At 48.9% G+C, this 26,148-nt stretch overlaps 10 protein-coding genes and 3 non-coding genes across 13 annotated transcripts; 5 read left to right on the forward strand and 8 right to left on the reverse strand.

Annotated features, from left to right (window-relative positions):
* Positions 1–113: 113 nt before the first annotated feature.
* Positions 114–2,138, forward strand: ASPSYDRAFT_88616 (uncharacterized protein; the record flags this gene model as incomplete). The annotated part of the gene is made up of 2 exons (XM_040852034.1): positions 114–546; positions 607–2,138. 2 exons carry the CDS (start codon positions 114–116, stop codon positions 2,136–2,138), a joined length of 1,965 nt encoding a protein of 654 aa, XP_040703517.1.
* Positions 2,139–2,597: 459 nt separating this feature from the next.
* Positions 2,598–4,284, forward strand: ASPSYDRAFT_57256 (uncharacterized protein; the record flags this gene model as incomplete). The annotated part of the gene is made up of 8 exons (XM_040849341.1): positions 2,598–2,723; positions 2,784–2,825; positions 2,882–3,281; positions 3,350–3,444; positions 3,613–3,692; positions 3,763–3,930; positions 3,990–4,199; positions 4,257–4,284. The coding sequence occupies 8 exons, from the start codon at positions 2,598–2,600 to the stop codon at positions 4,282–4,284; spliced, it is 1,149 nt and encodes a 382-aa protein (XP_040703518.1).
* An 84-nt stretch (positions 4,285–4,368) lies between these two features.
* On the reverse strand, positions 4,369–4,810 carry ASPSYDRAFT_892306 (uncharacterized protein). The gene has a single exon (XM_040852134.1). The coding sequence runs from the start codon at positions 4,714–4,716 to the stop codon at positions 4,453–4,455; it is 264 nt and encodes an 87-aa protein (XP_040703519.1). The 5' UTR covers positions 4,717–4,810; the 3' UTR covers positions 4,369–4,452.
* Positions 4,811–5,438: 628 nt separating this feature from the next.
* ASPSYDRAFT_150561 (leucine--tRNA ligase CDC60) lies at positions 5,439–8,735 on the reverse strand (the record flags this gene model as incomplete). Its single annotated transcript, XM_040842015.1, has 3 exons — positions 5,439–6,041; positions 6,101–6,299; positions 6,349–8,735. The coding sequence occupies 3 exons, from the start codon at positions 8,733–8,735 to the stop codon at positions 5,439–5,441; spliced, it is 3,189 nt and encodes a 1,062-aa protein (XP_040703520.1).
* A 510-nt stretch (positions 8,736–9,245) lies between these two features.
* On the forward strand, positions 9,246–10,404 carry ASPSYDRAFT_44100 (mitochondrial 54S ribosomal protein mL61). Its single transcript, XM_040846789.1, has 3 exons — positions 9,246–9,381; positions 9,404–9,405; positions 9,554–10,404. The coding sequence occupies exons 1-3, from the start codon at positions 9,343–9,345 to the stop codon at positions 10,128–10,130; spliced, it is 618 nt and encodes a 205-aa protein (XP_040703521.1). The 5' UTR covers positions 9,246–9,342; the 3' UTR covers positions 10,131–10,404.
* Positions 10,405–10,541: 137 nt separating this feature from the next.
* Positions 10,542–10,613, reverse strand: ASPSYDRAFT_t80. Its single transcript has one exon. It is a non-coding gene; the product is annotated as a tRNA-Ala (tRNA).
* Positions 10,614–10,739: 126 nt separating this feature from the next.
* On the reverse strand, positions 10,740–10,811 carry ASPSYDRAFT_t79. Its single transcript has one exon. It is a non-coding gene; the product is annotated as a tRNA-Ala (tRNA).
* Positions 10,812–11,108: 297 nt separating this feature from the next.
* Positions 11,109–11,180, reverse strand: ASPSYDRAFT_t78. Its single transcript has one exon. It is a non-coding gene; the product is annotated as a tRNA-Ala (tRNA).
* A 443-nt stretch (positions 11,181–11,623) lies between these two features.
* Positions 11,624–14,983, reverse strand: ASPSYDRAFT_67817 (uncharacterized protein; the record flags this gene model as incomplete). The annotated part of the gene is made up of 2 exons (XM_040850418.1): positions 11,624–13,988; positions 14,172–14,983. The coding sequence occupies 2 exons, from the start codon at positions 14,981–14,983 to the stop codon at positions 11,624–11,626; spliced, it is 3,177 nt and encodes a 1,058-aa protein (XP_040703522.1).
* Positions 14,984–16,463: 1,480 nt separating this feature from the next.
* Positions 16,464–18,013, reverse strand: ASPSYDRAFT_44102 (rhomboid family protein). Its single transcript, XM_040846790.1, has one exon. It carries the CDS (start codon positions 17,920–17,922, stop codon positions 16,765–16,767), a length of 1,158 nt encoding a protein of 385 aa, XP_040703523.1. The 5' UTR covers positions 17,923–18,013; the 3' UTR covers positions 16,464–16,764.
* Positions 18,014–19,154: 1,141 nt separating this feature from the next.
* Positions 19,155–21,724, forward strand: ASPSYDRAFT_892534 (WD40 repeat domain-containing protein). The gene is made up of 5 exons (XM_040852141.1): positions 19,155–19,403; positions 19,480–19,496; positions 19,623–19,771; positions 19,887–21,470; positions 21,529–21,724. Exons 1-5 carry the CDS (start codon positions 19,354–19,356, stop codon positions 21,553–21,555), a joined length of 1,827 nt encoding a protein of 608 aa, XP_040703524.1. The 5' UTR covers positions 19,155–19,353; the 3' UTR covers positions 21,556–21,724.
* A 470-nt stretch (positions 21,725–22,194) lies between these two features.
* Positions 22,195–23,169, reverse strand: ASPSYDRAFT_57262 (uncharacterized protein; the record flags this gene model as incomplete). Its single annotated transcript, XM_040849342.1, has 2 exons — positions 22,195–22,531; positions 22,598–23,169. The coding sequence occupies 2 exons, from the start codon at positions 23,167–23,169 to the stop codon at positions 22,195–22,197; spliced, it is 909 nt and encodes a 302-aa protein (XP_040703525.1).
* A 646-nt stretch (positions 23,170–23,815) lies between these two features.
* On the forward strand, positions 23,816–25,626 carry trpE (anthranilate synthase TRP2; the record flags this gene model as incomplete). Its single annotated transcript, XM_040852035.1, has 4 exons — positions 23,816–23,827; positions 23,942–24,090; positions 24,169–24,242; positions 24,314–25,626. The coding sequence occupies 4 exons, from the start codon at positions 23,816–23,818 to the stop codon at positions 25,624–25,626; spliced, it is 1,548 nt and encodes a 515-aa protein (XP_040703526.1).
* Positions 25,627–26,148: the final 522 nt, after the last annotated feature.

Genomic DNA, 26,148 nt, shown 5'->3' on the forward strand with positions numbered 1-26,148 from the left:
CCAACTTTTTACGGATGGCGGAGCGGACCAATACGGTAACGCTTCGGTCTAGACGATAGAATTTCCGTCGCAAATCTTCCTTTTCTCTGTAGTCTTCGATTTTCATGATCACCATGTCGTCGTCTCTGAGACGACTAACTCCCAGGGCTCTTACACCCGCGTGGAAACTCCCACGCTCATATCAGCAGCCCGGGCGTTTCTTCCGCGCTCAACCTGCTCCAACTCGCTTCTTGCGGCAGTCCGGCCTAGCTTTCACCAAGCCATTGTCGAAGAATCAATTACGGAACTCCTCTACCGACGCCTCCGAAGTTGCGAAATCCACGGAAAGTCTCAAAACCGCTCTGCCAACATGTTGTCCAGGCTGTGGTGCATACGCGCAAACCGTCGAGCCGAACGAACCGGGATACTATGGCAAAACCAGGAAACAAACGAAAAAGAAGCTCCGTAAAGCGCAAAACCAAAGTTTAAAAGAGCCTACTTGGGAAGAAGCAGCAAATGCGTTGGATGAAGCGAGTGAGGAAATGGAGAGTGCACCTAAACCACTCCGTAGGTACCTGTCCATCGGATCGTCTTTTTACTTGTTCACTAACAGTACTGTCTATCTAGATGGCGCGCTTATCGACAGTGCAGCGGACACAGCGGGTCAGTACCTCATAAAATCGAAAGCGTCCGTTCAGGTCTGCGACAGATGTCACGATCTTCTACACCATAATGAGGCGGTATCTGCCATCTCGCCTACGATACACTCCATTAGCGCATACCTTGGCGAGTCACCATATAAGCATAACCGGATCTACCATATCATCGATGCGGCGGACTTCCCCATGTCACTTGTTGATGGTATATATGAAGAGCTCTCCATTCAGGGGCAGCGTTCGCGGAATCGACGATCCGCGACGGAGAAATACAAGCATGGGAGGAAGCTACCAACAATCTCGTTCGTGATAACGCGTTCGGATCTTCTAGCGCCTACCAGCAAACAAACCGATTCGAAGATGCAGTACATTCGGTCAATCCTCCGTGAAAAGCTGAAGATTCCAGAGGATGTCCGCATGGGCAATGTACATATGATTAGCGCCCACCGAGGTTGGTGGACAAAGCAAGTAAAGGAAGAGATGGAGGAGCACGGAGGCGGCATATGGATTGTGGGAAAGATTAACGCTGGGAAGAGTAGCTTTGTCGAAGCCTGTATCCCAAAGGACTCACGGAACCTCGAAAAGATGGCGGAACTCGTTGCACGCCGAGCTGCTGAAGAGTCAGCTCCGCATAGTCAGTCGAAACAACCTGACCTTGATCCCGACAGCCTCCTCCCACCCGCACCGAGGGAGGATCTCTATCCTGTTCTTCCAGTCGTCTCATCCCTTCCGGGCACAACGGTTTCACCAATCCGAATTCCATTCGGCCGCGGCAGAGGCGAAGTCATTGATCTCCCCGGGCTTGACCGTGGCAGCCTGGACAATCATGTCCAGGACAAGTACAAGCGCGACCTCATCATGACCAAACGGCGAAACCCCGAGCGACACAACATAAAACCTGGGCAGTCTTTGGTTCTCGGAGGTACCCTTGTGCGCATTACTCCTACAGACCCTCAAACCATAGTGACCGCCGCTTGCTTCGTTCCGCTTGACTCTCACCTGACGAGCACTGATAAGGCAGTAAAGATTCAAGCCGGAGAACTCACCCCCCGCACAGAAGACATTGCCAAACCTGGAACACAGGAAACAATATCCCTAGCAGGGGTTTTCGATCTAAAGTGGGATGTGACCCGATCCAATCTTCCAAAATCCATAGCGAAAGTTATGAAAGATAAAGGATCTGCACCTGCCTTCATACCGTACAGGGTGATGGCCGCTGATATCTTAATCGAAGGATGCGGTTGGATCGAATTGACTGCGCAGATCCGTGCAAAGCCGTCAGAGAACAGGGGTGAACTTGCAAATTCGTTCCCACAGGTTGAAGTATTCACACCTGAAGGGAAGCACGTTGCATCACGACAGCCATTCGAGTGCTGGAAGTTTGTCGAGCAGAAATTGAATACTGAGAGACAGAACCTTCGCCATCGCCGGAGTATTGGTTGGGTGAAGCGGACTGGATATGTGAGGCGGATGCGATTGGACCCATTCCGGAATATTACCTGAGAATACTCGATTGTTTATACTTACCCCCCTCATTTTTGTACAATACTACCCTAGGTGTACTATATAGCATAGCGAATGGTGTTTGGGATATAGAGTTGGGCCATATAACAGTGCATACTATCAGAGTGGACAGCACAGATTAAGAAGTTAAAAAGAAAATGTGCGGGTGAATAGCATTCCAAGCCACAGAGGAGTTAGTAAGGAGGCCAGGCCCTTCAACATCACTCATTCTACTGCCCACGGGCCGTTACCGGAGAATACGGTGTGTGTAGAATAGCAGATACGGTGTAGATATACTACGTAGCTGCAGTGGGGGGGTGGGGATCCTCGTACTCACAGGGTTCTTAACTTCTTCTTTATGTCTTCTTCTCTCCGTCCCCCGCCCCTAAACCATCTTTAGTTTCTGGGTATTTGTTGTTTTCTTCCACATCCTATCTATATTATTGAATCACTTCAAATATGCTATCCTCACGCGGAAAAAAGAATGCCGACTCGTACAAAATCCCTTGGCGCTTTGCTGTTTCACCGACCTATAACAAACAAACCAACCCCGACGGCCTCATCTGCTTCGGAATGGCAGAACATGTACATCAACCCCAATATATATCATTAGAATGAAATAATACCATCTAATAATTAACCCAGGGCCCAGTCCGGACTGATATCGCGGAGTACATAAATAACAAGGTCAATAGGTGCCCACCCCCTCTCAACTCAATAGCAAGCTAGCTAACATCCTTCAGGTCAAATTCACTACCAACTCAGTCTGTTATGGCTCATGGGCAACCGAGCACCCGCTCCCGGCTGCTGCAGCGGCCCATCTAAACAGGTACTTTAACCCTCTCACGCCGGTAGAGCCTGAGATGGTCGTCAAATTGAACGGATGCTCCGCGGCGGGGAACATGCTTGCCTATGCGCTTGCTGAGCCCGGCGATGGTGTCCTGGTGAGCAGGCCTGTATATGGGCGGTTTGAGCTCGACTATGGAGTTCAGGGTGGCGTTGAGATTGTGTATGCGGACACAGATCCGTACGAGGCGTTCTCGCTGGTTTGTATTGAGAAGTATGAGAAAGCCCTACAAGATGCACAAGCAAGAGGCGTGAAGATTAGGGCTTTGGTTCTGGTTAACCCACATAATCCTGTTGGTGAGTATACTTGACTAACTGCACCCCTAGCTCTGGGTTGTCTTTGTGCGCTGATGGGATTACTATAGGCCGCTGCTATCCGACAGAGACGCTCATAGAGATTCTGAAGTTCTGCAACAAGCACCAGATTCATCTCATCAGTGACGAGATTTATGCTCTGTGTGTTTTTGACTCTGGACACCCATATGCACCGCTGTTTACGTCGGTTCTTTCTCTCGCTACGCCGGAGTTGATTGACCCGAATCTTGTGCATGTCTTGTATGGGTTCAGCAAGGTCAGTCTATTCCTTTGCCGAAGATTCTATGTATAAAATGTTAATATACAGAATTAGGACTTTGCCTCTGGTGGTCTGCATATCGGCTTCATAGTCTCTCGTAACGTCGAGCTCCGTCGATCCTGCTCAGCAATGCTGTACGTTTTTAACTGATCAAGCGCAGCTACCACTTCCAAAGTGCTAACTAAACTTGAAAACAAAAAAAAGGCGATTCCACAGCATATCCTCAGCAGCCGAGACAATAGGAGCTGCAATCCTCCAAGACGAAAAATTCGTATCCGAGTTCACTGAGAAATCCCGTCGAGATCTCGCCTTCTCATATGGAATAACCACATCAGTTCTCGACGAAGAGGGCATCAATTATGTTAAAGGAGGGTGAGCAAAAATTTCCCATTCGGCGTCAATACAAGTAGAAAGCTAATGATAAATTAAAGAAATGCCGGGTTCTTCGTTTACATAGATCTCTCGCCATATTTACCAAAAGATGATTCGCTGTCGGGCCAGGAACAGGAATTTGCACTCGCTCAGAAGCTCCTCGATAACGGGCTGTTCTTGCATCCGGGCGAGGAGCATTGCAAGGACCTAGGTTGGTTTAGGCTTGTCTACTCCCATGACGAGGATTTTCTTCGGGAAGGTTTGAGGAGGTATGTATCCTTATCCATTTTTTTAACACTGGGGTTCGATCTAATTGTTCCGGATAGACTTATCAAGACCGTGAAATCTCTCTAAAGGGCTTCTAATTTGGGGCGGCAATCATCAGATCATTGACATAGTGCTTCAAGGCCATAGAATAGGTATCATCAATTAAAAAGTAATCATCATATATATACCAAATCCAATATCATATCATAACATATCGAAATCCAATTCAAACCCCAAAATCAGTGTTCAATCACTTCACTTCCACTGCCCTGCATCCTCAAAACCCTTCCCAACCTTCTTCATTCCACCTTCTAGTCCTGACCCGGCACTCCCCAGGGCATCGCCCACAGGCTTCCCCGTGCTCCCAGTGGCACTGGTAACGGTATCGCCAATGCCGCGAGTTGCAGCGCCGGCAACGCCGCCGACTGTCTTTGAGACACCGCCAACGGTGTTTCCGAGCGTGGATGTGAGGAATTTAGCGGCACCGGTGACACCTTTGTCGGAGGAGTCGGAAGGCATTTTGTTTGTTGTGTATTTGTAGTGGGATATTTGATGAGGAATTAGTTGGTTTGTGGTGGAAGACGAATGGACCGTTTAATTATTTGTTTGTTTGTTTGTTTGTTTGTTTAGTTGGTGGGTAGGGGGGTTGCAGAGAGTATATAAGGAGAGGTGCAGACAAATGGTAAAACGAAAAAGATTGAGTAACGATGTTGCTGCGTGTCCAGTCTTATACTTCGTCGGTGGTGCCTGCCTCTGACGTCATTCCCTCCATGATGATCATCGGAGTAGAGTACAAACAGTTGATCGCCATTTTCTGGCGTCAGATTTTAATCTTGAATGGGGGGAGTACAAGGTATATCGAGGCTGAGTATGATAATGAAGTCATTCCACATGGCTTATGCATGGGTTCCGTGGTTCAGGTTGGGGTTGACAGGCGCAGTTGTCTACCTGACTACGTACTACAGAGTACTACTCCTGACGACATCGCAGGCACCAAGCTACTGTAGCTAATCTAGTTCATCGTCTTCCGGAAGTCGGTAATTTACCACTTCCAAAGAGTACGTATAGCCGCTAACCATGCGAAACCGTGATGCCTTCTTTAAGTACCAGGGGAGGTTTACCTAGATAGGTAGTGAGTAAATAGTGCGTACAAGGCCTTAAAACAATCCTGATCGTATCATGAATGTATTTTGTATTGCGTTAAATAGTCAGTATGTATGTCTAGATTTATACATCTAGCTCTACTCCACGTTGACAAAGCTAAACGCCGGCTGACCAGGAATGGCATTCTCAGCTTGCAGGCCCTCTCTCTTCTCACCGGAGCCGACAACCTCACCGGTCTTGCCACCCTCATCAACAGCAACAACCTCAATCTCCTTCGCGCCCGTCGTCTTCTTCAAATTCACGGTCATCTCCTTCAGCACCTGGAACTCATCAAACGGCAGTTTGCGGTCAAAGACAGTCTCAGGAGCCTCCTTGGTCGTGACCAGACGCTTCTTGAGATTCTGAACGAAGGGCATAGCCTTCTTCATTTCACCAAACTTGCCTACCTTGGCATTAAGGTCTTTGTCGTTGATCGAGATGCTTACGGCGTCGAAGGCTTCGCGGACGAGGTCAATGTACTTTTCTTGCCAAGAGGGGAACTTCTTGGCTGCGAAGATCGTGATCTTTTTGGGCTTGCGTGGGTCGAAGTTTGCGCTCTTGCCCTTGGCGAGCTTGCGGACGAAGTTGGCCTCTGAGGAGAGGATGTTGGAAGAGGTTGAGCGGACGTAGTTGGTTGCTGCGGAGAGCTCGGGTGAGGGCTCAGGGACTTCGGGGAAGACGGCGCGGTGGATGGTGTCACCCTAAACGAGGTTAGAGATTGAAATTTAGTTGGTTGGTACAGGGTCTAGGGTGCGCATACCTTCTTCAAGATTTCAAGCCAGATGTACTCAGACCAGTGAGGTGCGATTGGTGACATCATGAGGGCCTGAAGCTCGATATAGCGCAGGACGACATCGCGGTGCATTCCGATTCCGGCGGATGTGGCGGCCTCACGGTAAGCGTCACGGGCACCGACTAGATCGTAGAGACTGGACTTCAAAGCGAGCTTGAAGTTGGTGCTAGATTCAAGTTAGCAATCGATGTCTAGCCATACAAGTATAGACTCACTCTTGGTAGTTCTTCTTGGCTTCGCGAACCAGGGTGTTCAGTTCGTTGTCGAAAACCCTGTCCCAGAAGTGGTCGGCGGGTCCAGTTCGGAGGCTGTCATCCTTGATGATTTCCTCGATCCACTCCTTGAGTGTGAAGAGACGCAGGATGTTGCTGTTGGCAACGCTCTCCTCGAAGTTGGCATCTTCAATACCGTCACCCGCGTCGGCGAATGCAATACGAGTAGCATCAGCACCGAACTTGTCCACCGAGTCTTTAAGGGTTAAGAAGTTTCCGGTGCTCTTGCTCATCTTGTCACCGTTCAGGAGCAAGTGTCCGTTAGCACGGACACCACGAGGCCAGTACTGTGGAGGGAAGAGAGCAACGTGGATGTAGAGGAAGAAAGTCAAGTGGTTTTGAATCAGATCCTTTCCGGATACACGGACGTCCATGGGGTACCAGTATTCGAATTCTCTTCGCAGAGATAGAAGAGCGTCCTTTGTCAATCCGCTCTTGTTGATGAGCTCGTCGCTGATCTCACGTCTGCAGAAGACGTAGTCCCAGACCTCGTCGATCATCTGCTCGGGGTTGATATTGAGAGCACCGGTAGTCTTACCGTACCGGTCACCGTGCAAAAGGTGTGCGATAGTGTAGTAGGCCATGTAGACTGTACTATCACTCAAACTCTCAACGAGGAATTGCTGGTCCCAGGGAAGTTTTGAGCCTAGACCATATGTTCTAGCGCAGGCCCAGCGGTTGAGCCATGAAAGGTTCTTCTCGAAGCCGTGCTTCGTCTCGTTCGCATATGTGTTGAGTGTGTTCACGACATGGCCAAGGGTATCCTGTTGCCACTGCGCATCATTCTCACCGTAATTCAAGAACCATTGTCCAAGGTAAGCAACGACACAGTCGTCTCCACTTCGGCTGACAACCTTGCCCATCGGGTCGGCGAACGGGAAAGCATCACCACTGTCGTAAAGGGACTTGCGAATCTTGTCCTTGGCAGCGCTTACGGGCTCACCCTTATATTCTCCAACAATCATAGTTCCCTTGTAGAAGGCTTCACCATAGGCCAATTCCTTAGCCTGTGCGAGCTGATTGACATCTTTGGGAGAGTTGATTTTGAGCTTCTTCACCAGGGCGGGCGCGGTGAGGTTGCCGTATGTGGGTGTCTCAATGAGAGGGAAGATTTCTAGTTCGGCCCACTCCTTCTGAATGCCATAGTACTCGGACTTCTTTGCAAGGTCGAGCAAAGTCGCGTAGTCGTCAGGACTGTCTGATGGTACGCAAGTGACAACACCAGTACCCTTAGTAGCTGAAACACCATCCATAGGCAAAATACGGACACCTTCCTTGTGGAACGACAGAGGGGCATCCACGAGAGTACCGATAAATGCGGATCCCGGAGCCGTGAGAACGGTGGGCAACTCATCCTGGGTCTTAGGGAAATGCTCGCTATCGAAAAAGGTTCCCTGGAAAGCCATGTTCCAAGCACCCCGCTTGGTGCAGATATAGTACTCCTTCTCTTTAACCTTGAATAGTCCGTATTCGATCTTGGGTCCAAGGAAGCAGCAGTTTTGGCCATACATGGTCTCTGGACGCAAGGTAGCAGGGGTGAAGTAAACACTGGCATCGTCCTCGATTTTACCATTCACGAGCTCCGCAATTTGGGGTGCCCACTCCTTGACCTTCAGCTTCATAGCAGTGTACTCCTGAGGACCAATACCCTCACCCTCGGTTCGATCGTGGTCCATGCATGGCTGGCCGTCTTTCGGAGAATAAACAGTGTATCGGTTACCGTATTGAATCTTGCCGAGTTCATACAGGCGGTTCATCTGCCAGCGCACAAACGCATCGTAGTAGGGGTTTGCGTCGGTGGTAACCATCTGTCGGCGCCAATCGATACCAGCACCGAGACTGTCGAGATCACGAATGGCGAGGGGTGGGAAGTGCTGGAGCCAGTACGAGGCATCCGCAAACTTATGGATCTCTTCAATGGGAATTCCAATGGCCAGCATAATCTGGAATTGGTACTTCATCTTCACGGTTTTGGCAGCAGCCTTGCTCTTCTTTCCAGAGAATTTCTCTTGCTGCTCGCCCTTGACCTCCTGGGTAGGAGCAGCGACAGCCTCAGCCGCCTCATCCTCATCCTTGTAGCCTTCAAAGTTCTTTCCAAACTTCTGAACCTCATCGCGGAGCTTGTCTGCGCAAGCCTTTATGGGCATACCGGTGCAGTGGAATCCGAGAGGGAAGAGGGCCCTCTTTCCCTCCATACGGGCCGTGGCGGCCATGAACTCCACTTTACTCGCTGTGAAACTGTGTCCTGCGTGAAGTGTACCGTTCATGTAGGGATACGCCATGGTACCAAAAAACTTGGGATATTTCTCGCGGAGTTCTTCGGGGGACATGCTACCGGCAGGGACTTCGGACAGGGTAGGGGCGTCGACCTCGAAAACTTTGCTCTCCTTCCATTGTGCCTGGTATTTCTTCTCAATAGCGATAAGGGTATCACGTTTCTCGGTCTGCGTTTATGAATATATATTAGCCCAGTCATTCAAAATTTTAATATTTTGGTCCCATTGACCGATGGAGGGGCAAGTGAGTATGGACATTTTCAAGTTTCAGGGTATTCTTGGAGCTGTTGCCCGGATCGAGCGCAGCTGCGGAAGCAGCAGCGGCTGCCATGGCTCTATGTGAAGTCTGCTTTTTGCAAACTGTATGTAATGAGGCCAAGGGCGTGAGATAGTGGAAATGAGTCAGGGAATGGCTTTCAAGACCGCGGGGCTCGGCCTGATCAAAAGGCCTCAAGAAAAGATTATGTGGGACGCGGAGTCCTCCACCGCCTTCTGTCCCTGGAAAGGCGGCTTCTTGTCACGTGCGCATATCGGAGTGGTTTCTTTTCCCCGACAATCTTTTGGCGACGAAGCAGCCAGGCCATCAATTGTATCCCGCTCAACTTGATCACTCTTCCTTTCTCGCAAAGTCTACCGCATATTTACGTGTTCATTTGTCACCATGGTGAATTTATTCAAGCGGATGCGGAAGCTGAATACTGTACGTCCTCCACCCTATACAAAGGCTTCAATCGATTCTAACGTTCTTATAGAGAGTAATCCTCCCCCGATCTCGATATCCAATTCACTCTAGTCTCTCCTGGGAAAACTGGGAATTGACTCTTAAACTCATTGTCACGCGAACTGCGATTCGCTAACTGCAATTGATAACAGATCCTTAATATCCGCGTCGGAACGGGCGCCGCAATCCTTCCCTCAGCAGCTACCGCAAGCAAGGAATTCCCAGCCGTCACACGCTTACACCTCACATATGCCAGTAAGATCTATGGTGGACACCAGGGTGCTCGACATTTCTGGCGGAATTGTCTCACTCGACTGAAGTATCATAACCCGGCTATCCCGATCACGGTGAAACAAACTGCGGACCAGGAAGGACCCGCCTCTTTGACGGTATATTTCGCAGAGAAAGTCAGCAATGCTGCTTCGCTAAGCGCCAGCGCGGCCAAGGACCAGCATGCGCCCGAACCGTCTGGGTCGGAACAAGCGGCCGTTGTGGATGTGAGGAACCTGAGCTACACCGATATCTGGAACAAATTCAAGAACATGACTGGGGCGCAAGAGATTTCCGCTACCGAGGAGGAGAAAGCCGAGCTACAAAAGCTGGAACAGATGGCACAACAATCGGTCAAGGACCGCGCACGAGTGGCTGGTATTCGACAGGCGAAGCTGGATCACGAGCGAATGTTACAGGCAGCCAGGGGAGAAGTTGAGAAATTGAAGCAATTATAGATACGTTCTCTGGGAGACGGCATTGGACTCTGGGAAATACGGTCTGTCATTGTAGCATAGCATTTCTTTTCCGATGTATTTCATGTACTTTTACCCTTTTATGGATAGCCGCTTGATATATCATACTATTGTCATATCTTCTGATTCTGCCAGGTATATTGCAAATGGCGACATGTCGCGCACCAGCCTTCCATCGAGGGTGGTACCTATAGTAATGACTCTGGGTTTGATTTGGTGAACGGTCACTTTGATAGCGCCAGTGGCGGTATCTCTCGTCAGAAAATCTAGCTTGTTATAGCCCCCTATTCATTATGGGTTAAATAAAAAGCCAATTATGGCTACTGTGCCATCATTAGAATCTGATTAAGAAGACAGTACGGAGTAAGGAAAAAAAAGTCCAAAACTAAAAACTGGACACTCGGGGAATCGGACCCCGGACCTCTCCAATGCAAATGGAGCGTTATACCACTAAACCAAGCGCCCTCAGTTTGCTTATTAAGACTCTATGGCCCTCTGTTCAGTATGACTTAACTAAATGAACTTGGAACGCTAGTGGCTCCGCAATAACAGTAGCAATTGGGAAGACAGCAAAAAAAAATATAAAAAAGATGGACACTCGGGGAATCGGACCCCGGACCTCTCCAATGCAAATGGAGCGTTATACCACTAAACCAAGCGCCCTCAGTTGCTTAATCACCTCCTCTATATTATAATATTACCGGACACTGGATAATGCCAAACTGTAATAACTTATACCGTCCTTGGAATATCCCAGTCCTAATCCATGGATATTACATGCTATCACCGGTATCAACGGATTGGACGGGGCAATAGTCTCGCAACAATGAAGAATCGCAATAGAACAAAATCCTTCCCATCAAAATTTTTGCCTCACAGACCTCCATGGTTCGCTTGCACATTTTTCATCGCGACGACTGAAGAATGGGATGGGGGCAAAAAAAAAAGTCAAAAAAGTTGTGGACACACCGGGAATCGGACCCGGGACCTCTCCAATGCGAATGGAGCGTTATACCCCTAAACCATGCGCCCTTGGTTGCTTATTCATTTCATATTTTCGCATTATCAATCGAAACCAAAAGGGGTATCTTCGATGTGCTTGCCACTTATCAGTAAACATAAGTAAATACAAGAACAGGCAAATTAGAAGCAGAGACTACACAGTGTGACTTTGCGTGATCAATGGAGGATTTGGCTATCTCTTGTTCTGTCGAATTGTAATGTCCATTGAATTGGTAGGATTATCCCCAAGTTGGTCTCGAATATGTAGCTATGTATATATTTTGATCGGTCTGGGTATTCATGAACTTTACTCGAAAAAATAAGGATGAGTCGAGGCTTCCATAACGTCAATACGTGTCTTAACCTGGAAAGTACCATTATCCCTTAACTCGCNAGCTATATTTTGATCTACAGCATCATTCAACAAAGCCCACAAACACGAAAACGAACTGTTGGAATAACCGGAAGTAGTTTCAACCGCCAGACTTCACGAGATTGCCTTGGTCATCCGTGTACCAAGTCCCTTGGCCTGGTAAGTTCAAGGGGCGTATTATTTGAGATTTATGTGCATTAATATGTCTCCTCGGGCGCATTGCGATTATCTCGACCGGGCAGTTGGATAGCCAGTCCATAAGTGTGTTAGCTTTGCGGGCATTCCCCTTTCCTCCAGCTCGAAGATACTCAGTTTTCCGATGGGTAACAAGGAAAGCAACCTTAGCTCCAGGATCAGTATCAAGAGACTCCAAAGCCCAATTACTGGGATGCCTCTTCCCGGGGAAAACCTCTGCCTTTACCAGAATTTTCGGTGGGAACCTGTCGCGAGGTCCAGCACCAAGGGAAAGGACGATAGCCGCGATATCTGGGCCAACATGTACCTGCGTGCCGTCACGGATGCTCCAAGACCCCCTGTACTCAGTGCCATTAAGAATTGACATATCCCGCTCTCTCCCCCACGGTGGTTGTTGCTGCCCTGAGCGTAGAATATGCAAAATACCCGCGTCTACCCGAGACTCGGTATCACCCTCTGTTGCCGGAAACAGCTCATCGGAGGCGCTGTTTATATCAATATCATGGACTTCAGCAGCCAAATAGTCTTCCTGAGGTGTCAAAAATACCCCTATAGCCTCCGATTTTTCCTCTGCAAATTGCCCCACTTCATTGACCTCATTGTAATCGACTTGCCCCAGTGATTCGAGTGCGATATCATGAAGCCGATATCCCGAAGTCCGCGCTACCTGAGAAGAGGGTTGGACCAATTGGGCGGCAGTGTAGAAAGTCTCCATCATTTGAAGTTCGCCTCTGCCAAAAACATGTCTCCTTTGCGCAGGTACAGATGGTTGCGTCAATGGCCTGCTGTTGCCATTGGCGTTACCGAATGCTTTTGACCGTCGTCGTAATGTAAAGAGCAGCAGCATTAGACCCCTTGATAAAGAGCCTCCTATTTCCTCAAGGCGAGAAATATCCTGTATTGTCCGAAAACCTTTCCTAAAAAGAAAAGCCTGGAGAATTGGTGTAAGGGTCAAGTCAGTCATTTTTTCAGCGCCATTATTCTCTTCACTATAAGTTCGGATGATATGATGTACAGCTGCTGAAGAATTGCAGAAATAGGGCCGGATCCTAGATGTAGAAGTCAAAGCTGCTGTAAGCTTAAATATCTCCCCAATTCTCTGTAAAGTTGGCCCTGCATTTGCCCATAAGCTGACTAGAGAAGAAGGGCATACAAAATAGACTCTTTTGAGTCTACCATCTTCCTTTTCAAGAAATCCAATAACCCGGCCGCAATAGAAAGTCATTTCAAACCGGACTGACCCCGCCGTTAGTCCAGGGATAACGTATTTAGATGCTTCGGTTCTATCCAATATAACAACCCTTAGCCCGCTCTGTTGGATGATGCTACTGTTAAAAGCAGTTAATGCCTCAGTGACCTTTAATGAGATATCATAGGCCTGTGAGTGTCTTGTATAGCTATGCTCTCGAGGGTCAGCAACCCACAGGAGACACGCCTCATCGTCAAATCCGCTCTCGCGAATTCCCCATGGCACGTACGCTCCGGCCTTGCTAGCATCAACACGTACTGGACACGTTGATAGTATGATCCCTATTTTCGAAGTCGGATCGCCAACAGGATACTCCTCGGACACTGTCTCCCCAGTAAGACAATGGGTGGAGGTAGAAACCTGATCTCGGGCTCGCGCAATAACATGACGCATGTCTTGGTTATACCAGATCGGAGCATCAAAAATTTCCTCTCCTAAAATAGTTCCTGTACATTCCACAGCTGACCGGAATGAGTCAAGATATTGTGACCATTTCATCAAGACCTCGCCCTTATGCCATTTTCTAATCGTGTTATCCGGCGCTCTGGTCTTCTCTCGGAAGCTTGGCCACACTTGGATATGTGGATCAGGGGAATCTTCCATATGTAATGTGTAAGCCTGTCGGATATGGGCCTTTAAGCTGATCCCTTGATATAAAGGGGAAAGAACATTCAGACCAACATTAGAATAAGTATTCTGTGTAGGTCCCCAGAATGTTTCAACCGCATGGAGAGGCACAGACTGAAATGATATAGCTAGTGCCTTTTCAAGCAGGTTAGAAAAGATGACAGCAGATTCTTCATCTAGCGAGTCAAAATCGTGCAACGTCCACAGCCTGATAAAATTCATAGCTCTCCTCCCGCTTCCTTTCCAAATGACAAAGTAATGGAGGCTCTCAGGTTGCGACCTAGCGGCAAACTTGACATGCTCATTGATACGTTTTTCAGGTGTAGTAGCCTGGCCAACATAAAACCTTAAGTACCGGGGATCTTCGTCATCAGTAATATAATCAAGGTAACCACTGTGCAGAGGCCAGTGTCTCCGTTGGTGCTCTTGTTCTATCCCAATTCTATCTAATCTTCATTGTATTATCTGTTAGCTAGTGATTTGACAAATATGCAATGCAATGCATGAAATACTCGTGACTTGCATTTCAATCGTAATGCTCCTGTGTTTAAGGGCTAGAATAGCTGGATCAACGTACCCCAGAAGCCGATTCGTTAGCCTGTGAGGTCCACTGCAAGCCTGGATGATTCGCCGATAGGGCATATGCTTTAGCTGAGGATATTCGTTCGTAACTAGATTATATGCTAGCCGCAATATAACCTCATAAAGATCAGGGAAAGAAATATCTGGAAACACCTTCCATGACATATCCTCGCTTTGAACTGGAGATGTTATTTGAGGATAAATCCGAGAATATCGAGGGAGAGGTTTTGTAGTTCGCAACGTCGTCCCCCGAGCAACCGATCTTCTGTTCTTCTTAATGCCCTGAGATATCGCGTTTTGGATGGAATCTCGGTCGAATGGATACAGTATCCCTAAATGTTGATGACCGGCGTATCTGTCCTCGGGAAAAGAACCGTAACCAACAAAGACCCTTATTCCTGGTACTTCATAATCGACATCTATTTGCGCAAACCGAGCCTCAAGTATGTTCTCCCATGTTGTTAACAGCAATTTGTTCACGTAGTTGGTATTCACAATTCCTTCCAGAATCGCATTGTACAGTATACGCTGTTGTCTCTGATCCATCCATGTGATACCAAGAGCCCCAATTGTCGGTACTGTTGCTAATGTCTCTAATATGGAGCATATATCTCTAACCAGTTTCAGTCTCGTTTCAAGCTGGAAGTCGTTCTCTTCGGGGGTGCGATGGAATTGCGAGGAATATAGGTCTTCGGTGGGAAGCTCTGCAAGAATGTTGAAAGTGAGGTGCTTCATGATATCATGAAGAACATGCGCAGTTCTTAACTCATTATCAGGCAGAGTGCCAAGGATAATTATTTCACCCATGAGTACAGATGTAGAGTTACTTTAAAATAAGTTTCAGTGTTCCAATTTATCCAAATGGAGGGAACGATGAAACTGGCGAGCTTACCTTCCGTTGGACTTGTGTTGTAGGATTTTTGTAAGGGAAGTGAATTTTGGCGTCTGGCAGATACATATGCGAAAAGCCACTGAGGACTGTGGGTAAATTCACTTCTTCCTCATACTGCAACCTGAGTTTGCTTATTTATGAGAATAAAACAGAAGACCCTATTAAGGCATGATGGTTTGCTTTGGAAACAGTATGCGCTTTGTCTCTGCGATCTATCGACGCCACTAAAAGACCATTACAGAGAATATCGTTTCAAAAATTGGATAGCCATGAGAATTTCCAGAGTATCATTAACACGGACTAAACACACTTATTGCATGGCTAGTCCCGGTGTCATAAGAACGTTGGTCTCGATAAGATGCCGGCCCAGGAAGTCTTCTGCAACATATGCATAAGGTAAATGGATGAATTCCATTGAATCTCATGCCAATGGTTCTTTAGGTATCTGTTATTTAGCTTAGTTTACAACATTGTCTCCACCGTAAACTTATCGATATATTATTTGTTTTGTGTATCTGGTAAAAAAACATTTGATTTGGTTCTCATTCGCGAATTCCATGTCGACACGGATACCATAGCAAACAGCCATGAGTACGGGCTAGGGCTAGATGACAAACCGTCTATAATACTGTCGAGGACCCCCCTCCTCTTCTATCTTCCCTACCAATGTCAATTGGATGTATTTACAGCTGCTATAGGATAAGAAAACAGGTTGCATCAATGGTAACGGTCATATTCATAGATGAAATATTCTAAAGCAGCCATGCACATGGTTAGGGGGACCAAATTCGACCACAAGGAACAAGTCGGACAAACCCGTCTGAGAGCCGACCTAACAAGGGCCGATTCACCTGTGCAAGAAAAATATTATTCTGCAAGCTCTTTGTAGATAATTTGCAAAACATTACGTATCTCGTCATGGCACACAAAGTACGCAGTGGCAATATATCAATCTCCATTTCCCAATCCAGGGCACGAAGGACCAACGGAACTCTAGATCTACCGATTTCACGAGCCCTTCTAGGCGTGCTTCCCCCAAAATGCGCATTTTCAGACAACGATATGCACTCCACCCGCCATATAAAGGCTTCGTCCCTGTGCAAACAACGGAATCATTGCACCTAAGAATGGGTCGAGGATACTGACTGAAGGGCGTTGCATGTTTTTAATTCTTTTAGAAAGTCAATATTAAGCCTTTCCCATTGGTAGTTTCCCGCGTGGGGAGCGGATAACCGGTGTATGGTCCCTTATTTGACATGCGGCACTTGTATTTGTAGTATTTGAAGGCAATCTGTGTGAATACGAATGCGTTAAAGAACCCTCACCCTAAAGGGACATATACAGCTGCAGTACGCTCAAGAGTCATGAGATGCTTGTATGGCGAACGTCCAGAAGGCCAGACTTGGGTAGCAAGTCATGATGGCTAGTCCCGGTAATATGAAATATGTAAATTTGCAGTTTTCGCTGGTAGAGCTGCGGCAAGCAAAGGAATTCGAAATCGCAACGAAGGAGAAAACAGATATATAGCTACATACAAGCAGATGCAATGCTAATAGTATAAATCACATATATCACAATCAAAGAAGAGCCTAGTCTAGACCCCTAGACTAATCGTCCTGGTCAAGGCATTCCCAACCCTCCGCTCTCGTTATCCCAGTGACCCTATAACCAAACTCCAGAAATAGATGCGGCGCGTTTAAGCATGGTCCGGCGTATAATTAGTCTCACCCAACATCGTTTGTCCCGGAACAGACGGTGTTGCTGTTTGGGTTTGACTAGGGCCCGACGAGCTCGGCTGTGCCCGTGCAGCAACAGCCGCCTGGAGCCTTTGGTCCAACGCCTTCAGCGCCACGGCTCGCCGCCGCTCCGCCTCCTCACGCTTGGCCATACTTCGCCCACCTCGGTTGCTGAGGAGGCTCGGAAGGCCTGCCTCTCCCCGAGCAAGAGCTTGCTGGTTTCCAGATGCGATTTCCTCTTCAGAGAATGGAGTGCACACTTTCAGCGAGATGAGCGCGGAGTAGACGAAATCGGATATAACGCCAATCGGTGGCTGCATGACGTCGGGGAAAAAGCATTTGAAAGCAAACGTCTCGCTTGCATCTCCCTTGATCCCCAGTCCATCGGTCGACGTTCCGCCGAGGTCTGGTTGCCGCTTGAAAAATCGAAGATAAGTCCAGCTGGTAATCAAACCGAACCATGCAAGAGTGGCCGCAACATCTGTCCCCAGGAGTACTCCACCGAGCGTGTTCAGTAGCAGGAAGACCGCGGGGAAGTGCTTCACCCTCATCTTTATGAGACCCTTAAAAATGGTCACCGTATGCTCGGGGACAAGTTGTTTGAATGCGACGAGGAAGGAGGCTTGGATCGAGATACCGCCGCAGATTTGTGTGACACTGAATGAGGGCGAGTCAGCAGGGGGTGTGCATGAAGTGGTACATTCCTGGCTAGAGAACAAGGCGTACCCGCTACTCGGACCGTCTCTGATCGCAGCCCATATGATGTAGAGCGGCACGATCACGACATTGGGTACAACGGCGATGGTAACAATGAACTTGGTGAACTCTCTCGAGCCCCACCCTCGCTCCAGGTATTTTCCCCCGTAGAATAGAGTGGCGACGTTCAGCAGGACGGTGAAGATGTTCTGTTCCACAAAAGTCGCCGTGAGGAGGGTCCAAGGATAAAAGATAAACTGCGACGGGACCAGCGTTAGGTAGGGAATCGGAGGGGAGATGACTGGCGTGCCCGGGGTTGTGTCAAGCTGGCGCCATCGGGCGATGTTATACAGGAAGGAGAGGGTGATAAGACTGATGAGGCAGACACGAGTCGCCGGAGGGATATTGATTCTGGGAACCATGGTCGGGAGAAGCTTTGCGGCTGCTCGGGAACGCAGACCGCAGGCTGTTGTGAAGCCCAAAAGTTGTCGAGTGTTCGGCCAAGGAGGCGGAGGCGGAGGCTGGCAGGAAGCGGTCGACTGGGCGCTCTAGGCTGTTGGTTCCCACAGCAGATCCCGAGTCAATGCGTTCGGTAAAAGTCGTATGAGTGTGGAGAGATGAAGTTCCTTGGCCCTATGCAGGAATAGAATTTTGATATTATCTAGCACTTTAGGAATATCAGTTATATCGCGTTGCCCTGTACATTCGGGATGCCGAATAATGACGTTCATTAAGCACCGGTTAGTCATATATACCTGTGGAATATTAAGGATGCCCCAGGCAGTTACAGGCTCTTGACACGTGAGGGCAGCTTTTAAGTTCATGCTTTACCCTTCACTTCAGTATACCTACACTGTAAACACCGGAGGATGACAAGACAGATATCAAGAGGATATATGAATTCTGCAGTGTTCACAACCTGTCCTGCGCAAGTGTTCCGCATGGAATTGCTGGACACTAATACTGGCGGCAGCGACAACACTAACTGCGTCCAGGCATTGCACTGGGCGATCTCTGGCAGCCCGGCTGCAGGCTAACCGTGGGTCAGACGCCACAAGGAGTTAAGGACTTAGGACGAGGAGTCAAGCCCGAAAAGCGCCAGTCCACTTTTTTGAGATTCCAACCTTCAATCCGCATCCCAGAGCCGCCTGGAGAAATCGAGAATTCCCAGCTGAGCCTGCGAGCCCGCGAGTCTGGCGTTCATTCGTCCCGTGGTTCCATCTCCGACCAGTCCATCGTGTCTCATCTCGCACCACATCCTTCTGGCATTCTTCTGTCTCACTCCTCCATCGCGAACTGCCAGAACACTGCGTCCCCGTCTCCGGTATTCTGCACTTCTCTTGCGGGTCTGCTGCCAGTCCCGACACACGTTGCTGTCCCGTCCCGTCGGCCTCCCTTTGTCTGTTCCTTCTAGGCTTCTGCACCTTTTCGTCGCCGTTCAGGGTGCATAGCATGTCCAACACTGCGAAGCCCTTCTTTTGATCACCTGTCTAGAGCCTGCTTCCCAAACGACATCCCCACTTTGCTTAGTCCTGAGCTATCATCGGCTATCCCCAGACCCTGCCGCGCTTCTCCCTTCAATTCATATTTCTTCGTCTGCATCTTCAGCTTGCCCTCCCAGCTCTTTCCCATTTTCCCCCTCCAGTCTTTTTCCCCTTTCCCGATCCGCCCGTTCTCGATCTTCGGCTTCAACTCGCCTCCACCAGGTTCCGCCAGCAAACTTTTCCCCCTTTGGATTCAATCCCTCTGCGGATCTGCATTTCACCTACGTGACGCTTCCGCTGCCTACCTAAATTCCCCCTTCTGGGATGCTCGTCCACCATTGCTTCCCTAGCTGTCATATGTAACAAGCAATGGCAAACCCGGCTCTTACATCGCATCACGTTAATTATCTGATATGGAGGTGCGTCCCGTTTGCCTTAAAAATGGCTTTCCCACATTCTCCCACTCATTTGCGATTAATACTGACTGGTGCTTAGGTACCTTCAAGAATCAGGTTCGTAAACCTCTTCTTTTTCCCCCATTCTCCACCACTCATCAATTTCTCCGAAAAAAAAAAATATTAAACCTCGCTTGTCATCTTCACCTGATGTAATTGTCTACGGCTAACTTTCGTTCTCAGGTCATGGCGAAGCTGCTGTGACACTTCAACGCGCTTGGAATCGTGATCCGCAGACTTTACCTTTTGCTCCCTATATTCGGACTCACGCGCTAGTGTCCCTCGTCCAGAAGGGCCTTCAGTATCACGAACTTGAACAGTCACTCGACAAGGCACGTTCCCCGATTTATTCCAGCGTTTGATTTTCTTTTCTTTTTGCTTCCATATTTTCACCTGACTTATTTCCATTTTCTATGTGAAAGATTATATCTAATTTTATTCTAATAGGAGGGGAACACAGTCCCTTATGAGCCTTCAGATTACTTTTTTGGGCCGAAGCCCTTTGATCCAGAGCAGCAACCGCAAGGCCCAAGCGAGGCAAGCATTCGCGCAGACCAACTGCCAGTCTCGCCTGCGCAAGATGGGGTAATGATCAATGGTCACTCGACGGCCGAAATTGCCGTGCCGCAGAATGTCAAGACATCGCGCAAAGACGATCGCGCAGAGGCTAATGGAGACGAGGCCGCTATGGATGTGGATTCTACGAATGGCATTCCGACTGAGAGCAAACCAGATATTGCAGAATCACCATCGCGAGGAGAGACAGCGACATTGGATGGTGACGGGGATGTGAACATGGGGATCCGACCGGCGTTGCAGGACCAGGAACCAACCGCGGCACCGACTTTTACCCTGACGACTGGACAGAGTGTTGGCGTCCAGATCACCCCCGCCAAGGCCGCCGACCTCAGCCCCGACACCGCCATCATTGATGTGGCTGGTGAAGACCACGTGACCACAACACTTTGGCGACCGCAGGACCCTACGGTTGTTGCTGCAGCTGGTGACACTTTCTGCAGCCTGTACAAATTGTCTTCGACCGCTGAACCGGTTCAGGAAAAACTAGTCGAAAATAAAGGCGATAATGTGTTGGTTTCAGCGGTAGCTTGGGACCCTCTAGGCCAGAAATTGGCTGTTGCTACTTACAATGACATGCGAGGCTCCATCACCATGTACGACGTGGCTGGAAATGCTGTGGACCTATTGCCGGAAGTCCCACGAATGATATCTGGTTTAAAATGGGCGGAAAGTGGCTCTCAGTTGATTGTTGTTGCGTCGGATAGCAAAATGTCAGAGCTGGTTCTCTGGGACGACTCATTACGACCGGAAGAATTTCCTCCTCCCCAAATAGTCGACGACTCGGTCTTTGATGTCAGCTGGCTAGGTCGCACTCAGGTTTTTGCGTGCGGTGGCATGTCGGTCTACCAATGCGACGTTGATTCAAGTATTCACCTTTCAAAGACCTTCTCTGGCGGCGACCCTGAGCAGCCATGGACCTTCATTCGCTGCGCAAACCCCGGCCCTTCACCCGTGGCTGTGGCAGCGTCTTCTTCTGGTGCTTCACTCTGGGTTCCAACTCACGATATTCGCCTGGACGACGCTCACGATGGTCATATCACCGCCATCCAGCTTAAACCCAACCCATCCGAACAGCCAAACCAACCATTAATACTTGCGTCGTCCTCCACAGACGACACAATAAAACTGTGGCATATTGACCTCGAATCTCGAAACTTCGAATGCATACACCGCTTGTCACTCGGTCAGTCATCGCCCGTTCTAGCTGGCTGCTTCTCGCCGGATGGATATGCTGTTGCTGCCGCCAGCAAAGACAGCTTGGCAATTTGGAACGCCCAGCGCGGAGACCCTGCGATGGCTACGTGGAAGTCTCCAAGTGCAGAACACAAGGATTCAAAGGCAGAGGAGGGACCTGCCGTTAATGGTCACAACGGAACGTTAGAAGACGTACAGGATCGTTCGCTAACATGGGATACTGATGGGAAGAAGTTGGCATTCGGGTTTGGCAACCAGGTGTGTATCGCTAATTCCGTGCTAAGTTTCAACAGCAAAACTAATTGCCTCTCTACAGTTGGCAATCATAAACCTGCAACGGTGACGCTACATCACTGTCCATGATGGCGCCTACGAATTTAATGCCAGTAACACAAGAAGGCTGAGCCGGCGACGACCAGCTCTCTATTTTTAAGTGCCATCCGTCTTACGGCACCATTACCATTCGAGACAGATCACTTATATTGCTGAGCAAAATAAGCAATACAAACAATCCCTCGGCATGGGTCCCAGGAGCCCATTCACACTTTAAGACGGGAAGACTTGTGTCTTTGCACAAGCCGTCAATTTCTCCCGCCACCGTCGGTAGAAGCGCACTATCCTAAGTTAGGGTGTGTTAGCGAAGGAATATTACCAACAAACCTTCTGGAGTGGAGGACCTCGTCACATTCTCTTAATCATCACTATGATTACAATTACACGTTGATATATGCTTGGGTTAGACGATACAAAACGGCGCAGAGTACTTGGAATTAGGCGAAAGGCGCGGTTAGGGATAGCATACTGGCCATGGGTGGATACTCTGACTCTTTCTTGTTTCTTTTCTATTCTATGTCGCTGTAGCTTTCTAAACCTTGGGCGATACGAGCAAATGATATAAAAAAGGATTAATATCACATCGGACATTTGTCCCTACCATTTGGATCTCATTTAGAACCATTGAAAGTCGAAGCTTCTTTGATCATTAGTCGATATCTGGAGGAGCTCTATGTTGGCTTTGATGCTTGTTCTCCCTCCTGAACCTGCGAGCTTTATCTCGATTGCGAAATTCTTCCTCAACGTCCGTCCATCCTCGCATCCAAGCTGTGATGCCTTCAAAAAGCGTATCAGCGTCGAAGCCACCGGGCTTGTTAACTTTTTTCTTCCACCATCCTCGCCCTCCATAGCTCGGTGCTTCTGTTGAGATCTTTTGAAGCGCCAACTGATACTCTTCCCGCATTCCGTCGACCCAAGCTTCCAATCCACGTACAGTACCTTGAAGCGCTTCCCGCTCGGCCAAGTCTTCCTGCATATCGGCTCGCCTATGAGCGATGATACGTCAGTTATTTAGTCCGCATATCAGCCATGGAACGAAAATAGCCACATACAGTTCTTCAATCTCAGCTTCTAATTCAGTAATCCGGTGCCGCAGCCCCTTTCGCTCCCTATCATATAGCGAGTATATGTAGAGCGTCTCCTCGTGGCGCTTCAGGAATGCCTCACCGAGCATCTTCACTTTGTCATTGACAGCTGCTAGGTCATGGCTCATTCGCGCCGATCGACTTGCCGAAACCGCATCCAAGGAACGTGAACGAGGATGTGGGCTCGAAGGAGAGATGGGCGGTGTTCTCGGGCCTTCAAGTTTCCTTGGCGGCTTAGGCAAGTTAATAGCAGATCCAGGACGGGTTTGCGAAGGGCGGCATAGCGCGATCTCTCTCGTGAGATTTGAGCGCGGGTCTAGTAATGATTCCAGAGTGTCGAGGCATTGGTTTACCGTCCTGGAATCAAGTGTTGAAGGATGCGTTTGGTACTCATGGAGGGTTGATAGATGCGCGAGCCGGGTGAGACGGTTTGAGATGATCTCATTGGCATCTGGAGGGTTTGTTTCCCCAACTAGTAGTGTTTGGTCCAGTTCTGTGATGGGATTTGAAGGCTCGCCTGGCGCAGGGATGGCGTCCATTATTATTGGTAGCGCTGTTTGGTAGAGTCAGTAGGGGCACTTTGGACCAGACGGTGGTGATTATTCGAACTCGTACATAGAGAAGAATATGGAACATAAAGAGTTTTATCGCAGACAGGCGATCAATAGTGGGCTAAAGAAGAGTTCAGCCTTGACGCTGTTCAAGTGGCAGTCACGAGGTCTTTCAGCGGCTTGGGAGGCTCCTGGCTTTCAGAATCCTAGTAGATTTTATCTTTAAGTTTGACGGACTTGAAATCCAGAGAAATTCCTTGGCCTTTGGATCTTCATCCGCCGAACTTCTATTAGCCCTGTCCTTAGTTCATTGAAGGCTGGTTCGTGATCGGCGGAGTTCGTCAAGCGGTCAATGGATAACGAGGTATAGTAGAGGGACATGTTAAGTGTAATGCAACAGCTCCCATTCTGGTTATATCGCAACATAAATTTGCTTCACATATTTACTTGTATATAGGCAATTGACATTGAATCTCGGTCGACAGTAGTAAGTTGTTAGCTGGCGATCTGGTGGCGGTCAAGCCATTGCATCGTCAAACCCTCCACTTCTCCGCCAAATTTCACCCTTCCAAGTCCCCGCACAAGAAGAAAGAAAGTCATTTGTTTACACCCATTGGTAGTGGTAACAGCAAGGATGGCGCCACCTGTGAGTGTCTCCTTTTATTTCCAAAATTATCTGTTCTGGACCTCTCCGTGTCCATTCCTGGTCATCCTGTCCGAATTGCGCCGAGATATGTACTGATACTGCTTCGTGACTCAGATCACCATCGTGCCGTCCATTGAGACCGCCAGAGATGCGATCAACCAGTCGAGGAACTCGAAATTTTCTCCGAACCTCCTCCCGCTTACTGCATCAATTCCGGCAGATCTATTGACGCCCACGCTTGCATATTTGAAACTCGCTGAAAAGTGAGTTGCCCGGCCACCACGGTGTTGGATGGTGGTTGCATTGGAGGGAAGAGGCTAACCTGGGTGCGCTCGCAACAGGTCTAAATTATCCTTTTTATATGAGAGTGCTGCGACAACCGAAACAATTGGAAGATATAGTTTTGTTGGTGCTGGTATGTGATGATGCGAGCGACGCTGATAGATTCTGGCCTGGGCTAACCTTGCCGTTTCTTGATCCTATTAGACCCCCACACAGTCCTCAAGACTGGCCCTGGACATGGCCCCGAATGCGATCCTCTTCCGATTCTGGAGGAGAAGCTCGCGAATTTCCGAGTTGCGACGGTGCCCGGATTGACTCTCCCTCCGCTCACCGGTGGTGCCATCGGCTACGTGGGATATGATTGCGTGAAATACTTCGAGCCCAAGACTGCGCGGCCGCTCAAGGATATCCTTCGCATACCGGAGTCGCTTTTCATGTTGTTCAATACCATTGTCGCCTTTGATCATTTTTTCCAAGTTGTCAAGGTGGTCACCTACATCCCGATTACAAGTGACGACGCGGAACTCGACGCCAACTATAAAGAAGGTCAAACAGCGATCCAACGCATTATCGACACTCTTTTACGACCCGAGATTCCTCTTCCTCCCCAGGGGCCGATAATTCAGAACCAGGAGTATACTTCCAACATCGGGCGTGAGGGGTATGAACGACACGTCACGAGGCTAAAGGAGCACATCGCCAAGGGCGACATATTCCAGACAGTACCGTCCCAACGACTTTCTCGGCCGACCTCGCTTCACCCGTTCAACCTCTTCCGCCATCTCCGTACCGTCAACCCCTCTCCGTACCTCTTCTACATTGACTGCGAGGACTTCCAGCTAGTCGGTGCTAGTCCCGAGCTCCTGGCTAAGGAAGAAAAGGGTCGTATGATCACCCACCCTATCGCTGGGACAGTAAAGCGTGGAAAGACCGCCGAGGAAGATGAAGCGCTTGCTGCGGAGCTACGGGGCAGTCTGAAAGACCGCGCAGAGCACGTTATGTTGGTGGATCTGGCGCGCAACGATGTGAACCGAATTTGTGATCCAATCAGTACTCAGGTCGACCGTCTTATGGTTGTCGAGAAATTTTCTCATGTCCAACACCTTGTTTCACAAGTCTCTGGCGTTTTACGGCCAGGGAAAACTCGCTTTGACGCGTTCCGCTCAATTTTCCCCGCAGGCACGGTCTCGGGAGCACCGAAAGTGCGAGCTATGCAGCTTATTGCAGAGCTGGAGGGTGAGAAGCGTGGGGTCTATGCCGGCGCAGTTGGTTACTTTGGATACAACATCGCCACGGTCGATGGGTCCGACGAGCTTCCGGGAGCGATGGATACCTGTATTGCGCTGCGGACGATGCTTGTAAAAGACGGTGTGGCGTACCTGCAAGCAGGTGGTGGCATTGTCTTTGACTCGGATCCATACGACGAATACGTGGAGACGCTGAACAAGTTGGGTGCAAACATTGCCTGCATCAAGGGAGCGGAAGAAAAGTATTTGAGCATGGAAGGAAACAACTAGAAAATTACGCTTTTTTTTTTTTTTTTGATTACTGTTAATATTTCGGGCTAAATAGTTTAGATATGAATGACGGATCGATAAATAATGACTTGCTATGTTTATTTTGATTATTCCCTGGTCAGGGACGAGAGTGTGTATAGCTTCGATAAAGACGTCATCGGACAGCAGTGCAGAGCACCGCCACAGCACAGACATGAACACCGACCAGATGTCACCTTGTACTTCGTACGAGTAGACTATACTCTCGGCTTGACGAGTCTCAAAGAACCATAGGCCGTCGATTACTCCGCAGGAAGTGTTGTCCGTTAGGCATTAACATTCTGTACACCAAAGGAGCTGGACCCCTCCCCTATTCTGCCATAGTCCCTTGCAAGAATCCCTGCTCCGACAGTGAGTTATTGATCGGACCAATTCTCATCAGCTGTCTCTTGTAATTCCTTTTGTTGAGTCTGTAGTGGCGTTATTCACCTCTTGGTTGTGCGCTTTGATGCGCTGGTAAATCGTTGGATAAAGTTGCGTCGT

The sequence above is a fragment of the Aspergillus sydowii genome (genome assembly GCF_001890705.1).
Source record: "Aspergillus sydowii CBS 593.65 unplaced genomic scaffold ASPSYscaffold_4, whole genome shotgun sequence".
Classification (NCBI taxonomy): Eukaryota; Fungi; Ascomycota; class Eurotiomycetes; order Eurotiales; family Aspergillaceae; genus Aspergillus; species Aspergillus sydowii.

Excerpts from the sequence above, each read along its gene's own strand:
- ASPSYDRAFT_892306 (XM_040852134.1), bottom strand. The coding sequence starts at position 4,716 with ATGCCTTCCGACTCCTCCGACAAAGGTGTCACCGGTGCCGCTAAATTC.
- ASPSYDRAFT_892534 (XM_040852141.1), top strand. The coding sequence starts at position 19,354 with ATGGCAAACCCGGCTCTTACATCGCATCACGTTAATTATCTGATATGG. Across the intron at positions 19,772-19,886 it reads TTGAACAGTCACTCGACAAG|GAGGGGAACACAGTCCCTTA; the intron begins GCACGTTCCCCG and ends TTATTCTAATAG. Across the intron at positions 21,471-21,528 it reads CATTCGGGTTTGGCAACCAG|TTGGCAATCATAAACCTGCA; the intron begins GTGTGTATCGCT and ends GCCTCTCTACAG.
- ASPSYDRAFT_44102 (XM_040846790.1), bottom strand. The coding sequence starts at position 17,922 with ATGGTTCCCAGAATCAATATCCCTCCGGCGACTCGTGTCTGCCTCATC.
- ASPSYDRAFT_44100 (XM_040846789.1), top strand. The coding sequence starts at position 9,343 with ATGGTGAATTTATTCAAGCGGATGCGGAAGCTGAATACT.